General features: G+C 36.9%; 2 protein-coding genes across 3 annotated transcripts; one reads left to right on the forward strand and one right to left on the reverse strand.

Moving 5' to 3' along the window:
* Positions 1 to 6,675: 6,675 nt before the first annotated feature.
* Positions 6,676 to 7,170, forward strand: LOC137722031 (uncharacterized). Its single transcript, XM_068461035.1, has one exon. It carries the CDS (start codon positions 6,676 to 6,678, stop codon positions 7,168 to 7,170), a length of 495 nt encoding a protein of 164 aa, XP_068317136.1.
* Positions 7,171 to 8,019: 849 nt separating this feature from the next.
* LOC137722243 (large ribosomal subunit protein eL36x-like) lies at positions 8,020 to 9,578 on the reverse strand. Of its 2 annotated transcripts, none has more exons than XM_068461199.1 (4): positions 9,441 to 9,578; positions 9,249 to 9,353; positions 8,898 to 9,097; positions 8,020 to 8,240 (listed from the first exon to the last, which is right to left on the reverse strand). In XM_068461199.1, exons 2-4 carry the CDS (start codon positions 9,348 to 9,350, stop codon positions 8,219 to 8,221), a joined length of 324 nt encoding a protein of 107 aa, XP_068317300.1. In that variant the 5' UTR covers positions 9,351 to 9,353; positions 9,441 to 9,578; the 3' UTR covers positions 8,020 to 8,218. The 2 variants fall into 2 exon arrangements, with proteins under 2 accessions (XP_068317300.1, XP_068317301.1); XM_068461200.1 differs by having other exon boundaries at positions 9,453 to 9,540.
* Between the last annotated feature and the right edge of the window lie 539 nt (positions 9,579 to 10,117).

Consider the following 10,117-nt stretch of genomic DNA (forward strand, 5'->3'; position numbering starts at 1 on the left):
AAATAAAATCTAATTCTAGCAAACAATTTATTTATTACAACCTCACATAAGCATAATGACACACCCCGACCGAGATCGGAGCGTGCTGGCCGTCACACAAAGGTGACGTAGCCATGTGCACGTGCGGAAGCTAGTAAGTAGTAATATAAAGGTACGAATAATTAAAAAAACTAGCATACAAGTACTAGAATAAGCGCTAGTTAGTGCGATACAAATTCAGAGCAGGTCTATAGCAGTCCAAATAAAACGACAACAGTAGTACGCCCGAAGGCGACCCTACAATGTGGAGTGTCTGTCAGAACGCCGAAAAGCTCTCAAGGGAAACCACCGCAACGGCTAAGCAACTAGAACCTGGAGGGGCGCAAAACAAAAGCGTGAGTGGGCAAAAACAAAGCTCTTTGAAAACCATTTAGCAAAATACAATCTAACCCCTCGCCGTAAAACCTGTATACTTCCCAGAAAATAACATATGTATGTGTGTATAGATATGCCCAAGCATGCTCAAGGGTATGCCAATCATGCTCAATATATGCCATGTCAAAATCTCATAATGATATGCAAGTGCTCAGGTATGAGTCGTATCAATCACATAATCCTCTGGCAGCCGGAGTCACCTAACGTGACCTGTACGGCTGTATATAGAGCTCAAATCTCAATCTCAATAACTAAACCTGCCCACGAGTCGGAACCACCTAAAGGGGTCTGTACGACAGGCCTGGGTGTAACATGTATATACGCTCTAGTGCTACGATCACGTGAAGGCTGTGCGAATAATCGCGGGTCACCTACGAGTCGGAACCACCTACTGTGGTCTGTACGACAGGCCTATGCACCTAGCTTGGATCCAAGCTGAGCGTATGGTGCGGGAGGTGAACAACACGTGAAGGACTGTGCCCTACTCTGGGCGGGAGCACTAACACCGGGGGTGCAGGTTATGAGCTCTCTAAGCATCTCTAACCACTATGTAATGCAATCGTTAATTAACGCTTACTTGGCACTTACCTATGCCTCCACAGCACCCACATATAAATATATATGACATATGCATATGTATATGTATGCCACAAATAATGCATGCAATGATGCATAAACGATAATAATAAAGTGCATGGCATAATGTAAATAACCCTTTTTAATCAAATTCTGGGAATCTAAAGGTATATAGGTATATACGGAAAACAAAAGCCCACTCACTGGTATGTAGAAGGGTCGTAGCCCCCCTGTCTCGCGTGTGCACGCTCGTCCTCTGGGTACGTGTCACCTAGATGCGAAACAACTATAAAAACGTTAACTTTAAAGCACATAACCCGTTTCTCGTAATAACTTCTCATACATTGCTCAAAATGGACAAATGAATATACCCACGTGCTCTACACAACCTCAGGATCACAACCATATTTTTAAAATAATTTTTGGACCCCGCACGCGCCCCCACGCGCCAGCACAGGCACGGACCTACGCGCCCCCCACGCGCGGCCACGTGCCAGGCACACCGACGGTGTCAACAGACGCCGTCAGGAATATTCCGTTAAACTGACGGAATATTCCGTTAAACTGACGGAATATTCCGTCAAATCTAACCGGATGCCGTCACTGCCGTTAGGAATATTCCGTTAAACCTAACGGAATATTCCCCTTTCTTCTCCGGCCTACCCTCGCCGGACTCCGGTCGCCGGAAACTGGGGAAAACTTTAAACTCACTATTCTCCTTCGTTTCTTAACCAATTTCTATGATTCTTGGACCAAAAGAACGCCCTAAACTAGTAGAATCACGCTATACAACTTTTAAACGCTAAAAGCCACGCGATCATACCTGTCTCAAAACTCAAAAACCGGCCAACTTCGAACCAGGCCTTCCCGACGTCCAAATTCGTCCAACGAGCTACTCCGACACTCCTTGGGACTTCACCAACACATCTACAAGCTTCAAAAGTTCAAAAACTCAATGTATAAATTTTGCATGAACAGTACTCAAAACGGACATCGTCGAATCGACGTGAAAACGATGTGTTTCTCACCTGAAAATGCTACGGTTGTGTTCCCCTCGACCTCACGAGCTCAAATATGTCCTTGGTTTCCTCGATCTACCACAGTTTGAGGGGTATGTGAGTTGGTCCGTACGTTTTTAGGAAGAAGAAGAATAGAGGGCTCGGGAGAGAGAGAAGACAGAAGGAGAGAGAGAAGGATAGTGTCTGTGTGTGTGTGTGGGAGTGTGTGAGGTTCCAAACACATGCCACGACACACCAAACAACCAAAACGTGACGAAAGTACACTAGGGGTAAAATTGTAATTTCATACGTACGTTTCGGCATTTCCGGGACGGGATGTCACACATAAGATACAAGTATATAAATCTCCTAATTGTTAATAATCTTTACAAGTTAAAATATGGGAATGGTTTATTTTGCACTCCAAATTTTCTATAATTAGAAAGAAAAATACACTTGTGAGGAGTGTAGAATTAGATTTTTGGAGTGCTAATAACAATTTCCTATAATATATGTTGAGATTTATAATATGTATATAATAAGGCCTTTAAATGTGTAAAAAAAAATTTAATAATTAAAAGATACATGGTCGCTTCGATTTGGTTTTAATCAGTTTTAAAAATATCAAAACCGAATTAAACCAAAAGTAAATCGAGTCGGTTCGATTTTTAAATTGTTTGACTTTTTTCTTGATCAAAATCAAACTAAATTGACCAATATAGTTTGGATCCTTCGGTTTGATCGGGTCGGTCGGTTTTATGCCACTCTAAATCAGATGTCAGGAGAATTCATACATAATATGTGAAAATAACGCGTGCATTTTAGCTTTGCTATAGAATATGTTGTCTAGCTGATGGTCAGATTGGATCAAGATTTACTTAATTCCTCTAGACAAGAGGTGCAATTAAATTAATAGACGACTATATTCTTATTGATTAAAATAAGAGGTAATGGAAATAATAAACTAGGTATATAATATATAAAACTGAATTTTGTATAGGCTTAACCTTTTGCAAAGTTCGCTGTCGTACGTTGCCTAACAATTTCGTCGTCTGAGTATCATATTAATGGAATAGGGTACGTAAGTAAAAAGATACCAAATTATAATTTACTTTGCCAATTGCCATCCCATACATTGCATGCTGCATATATATAGAACAATTATACGAATTACAGGATTAAGTGGGATCCCATCAAGCAAGTGGAAGATTGTCCTGATAGTTAAAATTTATTTTTTGCAATGCATTGCATTCTAAGTTCAAACTATTCACCTTGTACTTAGTGTAAATTATTGTAAAATATCATTTGTAATCAAAACAACAAAGGATTACATCCAAAATTTATCAAAAACAAGACCATTTTTACGATTTGAAAATTGCTTAAGAGACTACATTTATTTATACCCTATTATACGATATACAAACAACAAAAATAATTGTAAGTGGTGAATTACTCTAACAGTTAAAAAAAATTTATTAAAAAAAGATAATTAAACTAATGAGTAGCAATTGGTTACGTTAGTTTATTTGATTGGAAAGCAATACAAATTATAAGAGCATCTCCAAGAAATGCTGCAAAATAACCAAAATTCTATTTTAAAGAGAAATTCAAAAAATTTATCTCAAAGAAATGTTGTTAAACACTCTCTGTTATAGAAAAATTAAAAATCACTCTTTAAATTTAGAGCGCAACTATTTACTTACTAAATATTAAAAAACATAAACTCAAGAGTCTACCCTTGAAGGAGAAAAGAAAAAAGAGAGAAAATTATTTTAGAAAATGAGTGGTTGAGTTTGAATTGTTAATAATAAAATATTTTAAGTTTGCGAAATAAAGAATGATATTGAAGATGAAAGGTTAATTAAACTGGGTACCTAAAATAGGTTTTTGACAATATGCATTTGTTAGGTTAATTAAAAATTAGTATTCCTCTCAAATATGCTTTTTGATTTATTTAAGAAGAGTTTGAAACTATTATTATAATTTAAAAAATGAGTAAGTTTCAAGTCCAAGATGAAAAAATTTCAATAATCTATCTACTAAAATCTTAGATCACATGCAACAAAAATAACGTAATACAAGTAAAAGCAAAAAGGGGAGTTCTTATACCCAATGTTGGTCCAATGGCACGGAGAAAACGCTACGTGTCAAGTGACAACGTGGACCCTGTCAAATATACATCCCATCTGTCCATATCAACGGCTCTCCCTTCATTTTCTTTTTGGGAACTTTAACGAAAAACTTCTGATATTGTTTATTTTAACGAAAAATCATATTTTTATATTAAAAAGTCAATATTGGTACTATCTGCTTTACCCTTTATTTTGTCCTTATCATTAAAATTCAAAATTTTCAAACCCTTTTCATTAGTTTTCCTTTTCTTTTATTATGTTTCAACTTTCTGGGACTGCAACACGTCTTCCTTCATTCATTGAGTATGTGGTTTAATTCAATGCAAAACAAAGAACCTTACCGGGACTTGACATACTGCAAATCCCCTTGAAGAGAGGAGTACCTTCGAGAACTCGACACAGGTAGTGCATAGTTGTCGTCAGCTCATGCCATAAGGTGTTGGGTTAAATCCCTCAACGAGCAAATAACACACAGCCAGAAAGCTCAACGATAAATATTTTTCTCCACATTTGGACATGTTTTGTTTGTTTTTCTTTTTTATGTGTTGCAATTATTACGGTTTGTAACCAAAAAATTTGTGTTGAACCATACAATAAGCCTGATGTAATTATTAAGTATCGTACTTTCCATCACCGTAAATCGGACCTAACACATCATTTTACAAGTGGAGAGATATTCTTCTGACTTTTTTTTTTTCATACAATAATATTTACACTAAGGGACTAAGCTAGTCACACAATGAGTCAGCCATTTTAATTGGTCTTGAACTCTCCATCAACGTGAGTCAAACCTAACACATTTTATTAACAAGTAAAGATGAATATCACTATATCATTGTACTCTAACTGAAGTAAAGATGAATATCATTATATCGTTGTACTGTAACTGAGTGCAAAATATTATCATGTCTTTAGCTAGCTTGTTTTGTTCCTTTCTACTAGGGCCCGTACCTTTTACATGATTATGCCACATCGTTGTTTTAAGCCCGACCCAAAAGGGAAGATGGAGACTGAAAAAATATATGGAAAACGTTGTCATGGCCACATCCCCTTCTTTTAAGCCCATATTTGAAAAAAAAGATACCAAACCACAAATGAAAAGAAGATGTCACACATCACAATTGCCAGATGAGGCCGTCTACTATGAATTGGATGTGCGTTCTTTATTAAAGCAATACATCGATATTATTGTAGTCAACAAAACGTAAATGACAATTGGCATGGTATTGATATTATTATCGAAAAACATGTAGCACAAAGGACCTTTTTCCCCGCGTCGTCTTGAAAATCATTTCTTTTGATTGTATGACTTATCCGTAGTTTTGGTGAGTGTGGGTGCGCTTGCAAAGCGAAACAAGCACTTGACGTTTTAAAGGTAGTTTAAACCAATTGGGAGACGATGGTGGCGACTCGAGAACTTCAAGCTTGCAAGCTTCCGAATTAGGTCGGAGGGACGATAGATGAAAAGATGTTGGAGTGATCCGATGATTGAGCGCCCCACAGACCACAGACGCCTCCGTCGCTGTAGTGCCAAAATCTCTTTCTACTTGATGTTGATTACCATTATTGTTATATTATTACCCTTTGATCACCTTTCGTTATCGAGAACTAGGGAGTTAGAACTTGGAATCTCTTTCGATATTGGGAATAATAGAAGCACTAGATCAGTAGCAAGTTGTAATTCGAAATCGCATTCAAAGCCTATTTGTTAATGTACTAGAAAGGGAAGGAGTTTATGGACTACCAAATGCACATGCAAATGTATGTGGACAGCGGAAAAAGTGCTTCTAAAATTTAAAGTGCTTCCTAAGTATTTTTGGACTCGTTTGAAAATGTTTTTAAAATAACTAAAGTAGCTTTTAAAGAAAATATTTTTGAGTTCTAAAAACACTTAGTGCGAATTGGTCCAAATATATTTTTATAATTTAGCCATTATAAACTTCCAAAATAGAAGTGGTTCAATGTTTGGCCGAAACCAATAATAAGGGTTCTAACACAGCACCATAGAAGAACAACAAGGGGATAAGAGAAAGCTTTCGCAAGTGGTTAGTAATGAAATTGTAAGTATAATATGTAATATTACAACTTCTTTGCAGGATTTCAAAGATGTGCTAGTTTGAGGTCCAAATACAAATGGTAAGTTCTCTATTAAATTAGCTACTTGGATTCAGAAAAAGACGCTGACTCAATCTATAAAGCATAAGTTAATTAATAAGATGCGGAAACTTAATATTCCTGTTAAAGTTTAGATGTTTGTGTGGTTGTGATTAATAGTGATAAGATGTCATTTTTGTAATTCCGTAGACGAGCACCAAATGCATTTATTCTTTAATTGCGATGTCGCTAAATCGATTTAGGACCTTTTTTCAATTAATTAAGGCGGGCAATTTCACTAATGCTAACTTCGACTCGGTAGTATACTGGCTAAATTCTTTAAAGCATGTTGATAAGGAAGTTCCTAATGATTTAAGCTTGTGTTTGCTCCTTTGTTGGCAAATTTGGTGTTCATAAATGTTATGCTCATCCCAGCGAGATCTAAATTATTGTCTATATCTATGTGTGAACGATATCTTAGAGCCAATTGTAAATGTTTGAGAAGGAATATTGATGATAGTTCCATGATTATCAAATGGCATCATTCGGATCAGAGTTATGTTAAGCTAAATTTTGACGGTTCGTTGGCTAGGGACAAGGCAACGGTGAAATTTGTCTTAAGGAATCATAATGGGCAGCTTATTGGAAGTGGAGTTTTAAATCTTGACGATGCCATTATTTCAGAATTGGAGGCTAAGGCTTTTAGAGAGGGCCTTCTTTTTGCTCAAAGAAAGGGCTATACAAAGATTATGGTTGAAAGTGACTCTAAGTTGGTTATTCAGTCAATGTTGGACCGGGATGCAAGGCCATGGAATTTGATTCCTATTATTGAAGATATCAAGTGGACTGCAACCAAATTTGCTTGCATCGACTGGAAACGTGTATTTAGAGAGGCTAACTTTGTGAAGAATGTCTTCGCTCACCAAAGCCTTCTTATTACTAATTGTCATATTTGAGATCATTGTATTTCTTCATTTGCTTTTCTATTTGATTCTATAGAGAACAGTTGTGCTCGAGGGTTTCCCTTTAATATATTTTTCTTGTTCAAAAAAACAAAAAATAATAAAAATAAAAATAAAAAAAAGGAACAGCAATGATGGAAGATGTCCATATTCATCAATGCACAAAAAACTAACATTCACCCACTTTGGTCGCTCCAACTAGCAGAAGGCTAAACGCACTTTTTCTATAATTTACCAAGCATGTAAATTATAATGCGGAAGTGCCATCACACCCCTCTTCTCACTCTTCTCTTAATTTTCGGCTGTCAAATCGAATGAATTAAAAAAAACCGATGGTACAAAAATTAACTAGTGTTTGTGATAAAAATATGTATAAGAATAATACAATACTATATCCAAATACTCATTTTCACTTCTCACACATCCTTTTAAATTTTCAACCCTCTCAATTTTGAGTCGTTCGTTAGTTTGAATGAATACAAGAAAACCAATGAACCAAAATTAACAAAGATGTGTAGAAGGGTAAAGCGTAGTTACTATCGATTTTTGGAAACAGCAGAGGTGCTTCTCCGTCTCCGAGTGATGGGGTAAACTTCTCCATGAAATCACATCAAGTGAACATAGGGAAAAGCACATACTAAGAAGTGATGACCGGAAAAATCAAACTTCTAACGAGTTTTAGCGTCTGAAGACAAAAGTTTGCACAAGCATAACGTATTGTAGCGATTTCTCGAGTAAAGAGGGCACATCAAGACTTTGCCCATCACTAGTAACCACAGCTCTCCCTACACTAAGAGAAATGCTGCCACACTTTCATCCATAATATACCACGTCAACTATTAGTAAATCTAAGTAAATCACAAACTTGAACGACATACCTTGAGAACTGAAGGGTAAATATCCGATGCACAGAAAATATCGAACGTCTCAAAACATTCAAAATTACATAGTTCATACCATGTCTAAAAATCCCTTAATAAAATGCATGACCAAAACTATTAGAGATACTGAACTACATTCATAAAGACAACCCTTCAAGTGCTCACTTCTTATCACCACCAGACCTGCACATATAACAAAACATACATAAGGCTAAGAGATTGTACAACATTATGATTCCTCACCAACACACGGTATAAAAAACCATGAGCATTGAACAAACTATTTACTTAGAGATCAGCAAATTTCAGGAAGAAGTCTACAATTAGGCAACACTGTATAGTAGGCATCATATTGCATCCAACGACGCTTTGAATGACACAACACAATCCAGTAGTCTAATTAAAAAGCCAGCAAATGATATCACAAACAAGCTATAACAGATCAAGTTGAAAGCATAAGCAAGCTATCACCATCCACCGATGGAGAAGACTACTATAAATGTCAGCATATGGGGCTTGAGACAATCTTAAGAACACTTAACGATTATGTTTACTGCAAACAAATTTCATAAGCAATTGTAGAGATGCCATGATTAATATTCAAACTAGTCAGTTTTCATAGCTTTGGTACACTTATATATACCAATTTAACTAATAAATTCTCAAATCATCGTTGTTTTCGTATATTTCCACAAACTTGCACAACATATGCATAAGTATAAATGCAAATACAAGAAACAAACAGCTTCAAAGCAACAATATTCACAAAAATGGAACTAGTTCCAAGACATTGAAATGTACACGCGAATCCACAACGGCAAAAACCAACGAATATCTCACCTCATCTTGCGGAGAACGTTGGACATCTCCTCTCTCTTCTTCTTGGCCCTTTTGTGGGTACCCAACTTTCGCTTGGCCACCTTAAGAGCACGCTTGTCCTTCCCGACCTTCAAAAGCTCGGTAATCCTCTTCTCATAGGGAGCAAACCCGGCAACTTCCCTGATCAAATTCCTCACAAAATGCACCCTCTTGCTAGTTTTCTACATCCCCACAACCCCAAAACACACAAATCAGGACATTATTCACACAAATAAAAAACCCTTAAATCCAAAACCCCAAAACCCAAAACAAAAAATTCCACAGAAATCATATGAACAATCGATGGAATTAAGAAATGGAAGGAGAAATTACCCCCTTGCGGTCAGATGGGCGAGGAGGCAATTCACGCTTGGTGACGATGTGGCCCTTGTTGAGGCCGACGAAGATCCCACTCTTTGGGGCGGCGGGAGCCATTTCCTGCAAGAACAGATGCAATATTCAACGAAATTGTTCGAATACGAACAGATTAAAGGAAGAATGGTAATTAGGGTAGGGAAATTTGACCTGGATTGGTACCTTGGCGCTGCTCAGAGAAAACCCTAGATACGGTGGAGAGAAGACGCGGCGACTCTAGTGTCCTTGCAGAAACTAAAACCCTAGCGATTCAGTCCTTTAAATACTGCGTGGTCTCGCTGTTTTTTATTCAGTACGACGTACGTGGATTCGGAAACGGCGCCGGCCCACATATTTTAGGTTTTGCGTCACGGGTTGAACCGTTCGTTGGGCTTTTGGGCTATGCTCTTGAGCCCACTAAATGTTGGTGACTCGGTCCAAGAGAATTCATGGGTTTCAATTTTTGAAGGCTAATGCTCCCAACAATTTGATCATTAGTTCATTACCATGCATTTTCTCTTTTTACAAAATTTTAAGGGCTCGTTTAGTATCTTACTAAAAAAATTTCACATGTTTTGAAAATCATTTCTTAAAAACAATCTCTAATATTAGAATGCGAGAAGTAAGTTTTGGTGTCTCAAGGCTTCATCAAAAATAATTGGACACAAAAGCCCTTGAAACAAAAAAAAATCCGCAAGAGACAAAGAAATCAGGATCATAATTCCTATGGGTACTTTTGTAAAATAAAACACAAAAGGTAAAATATATAATAAATGCAAGAGAACAAAAAAGGAAAAATTGAACGTGGGATTCAAACCTCCACGTTTCTTCCTCTCACGCATAGCATT

This window comes from Pyrus communis, chromosome 17, assembly GCF_963583255.1.
Source record: "Pyrus communis chromosome 17, drPyrComm1.1, whole genome shotgun sequence".
NCBI classification, from domain to species: Eukaryota; Viridiplantae; Streptophyta; class Magnoliopsida; order Rosales; family Rosaceae; genus Pyrus; species Pyrus communis.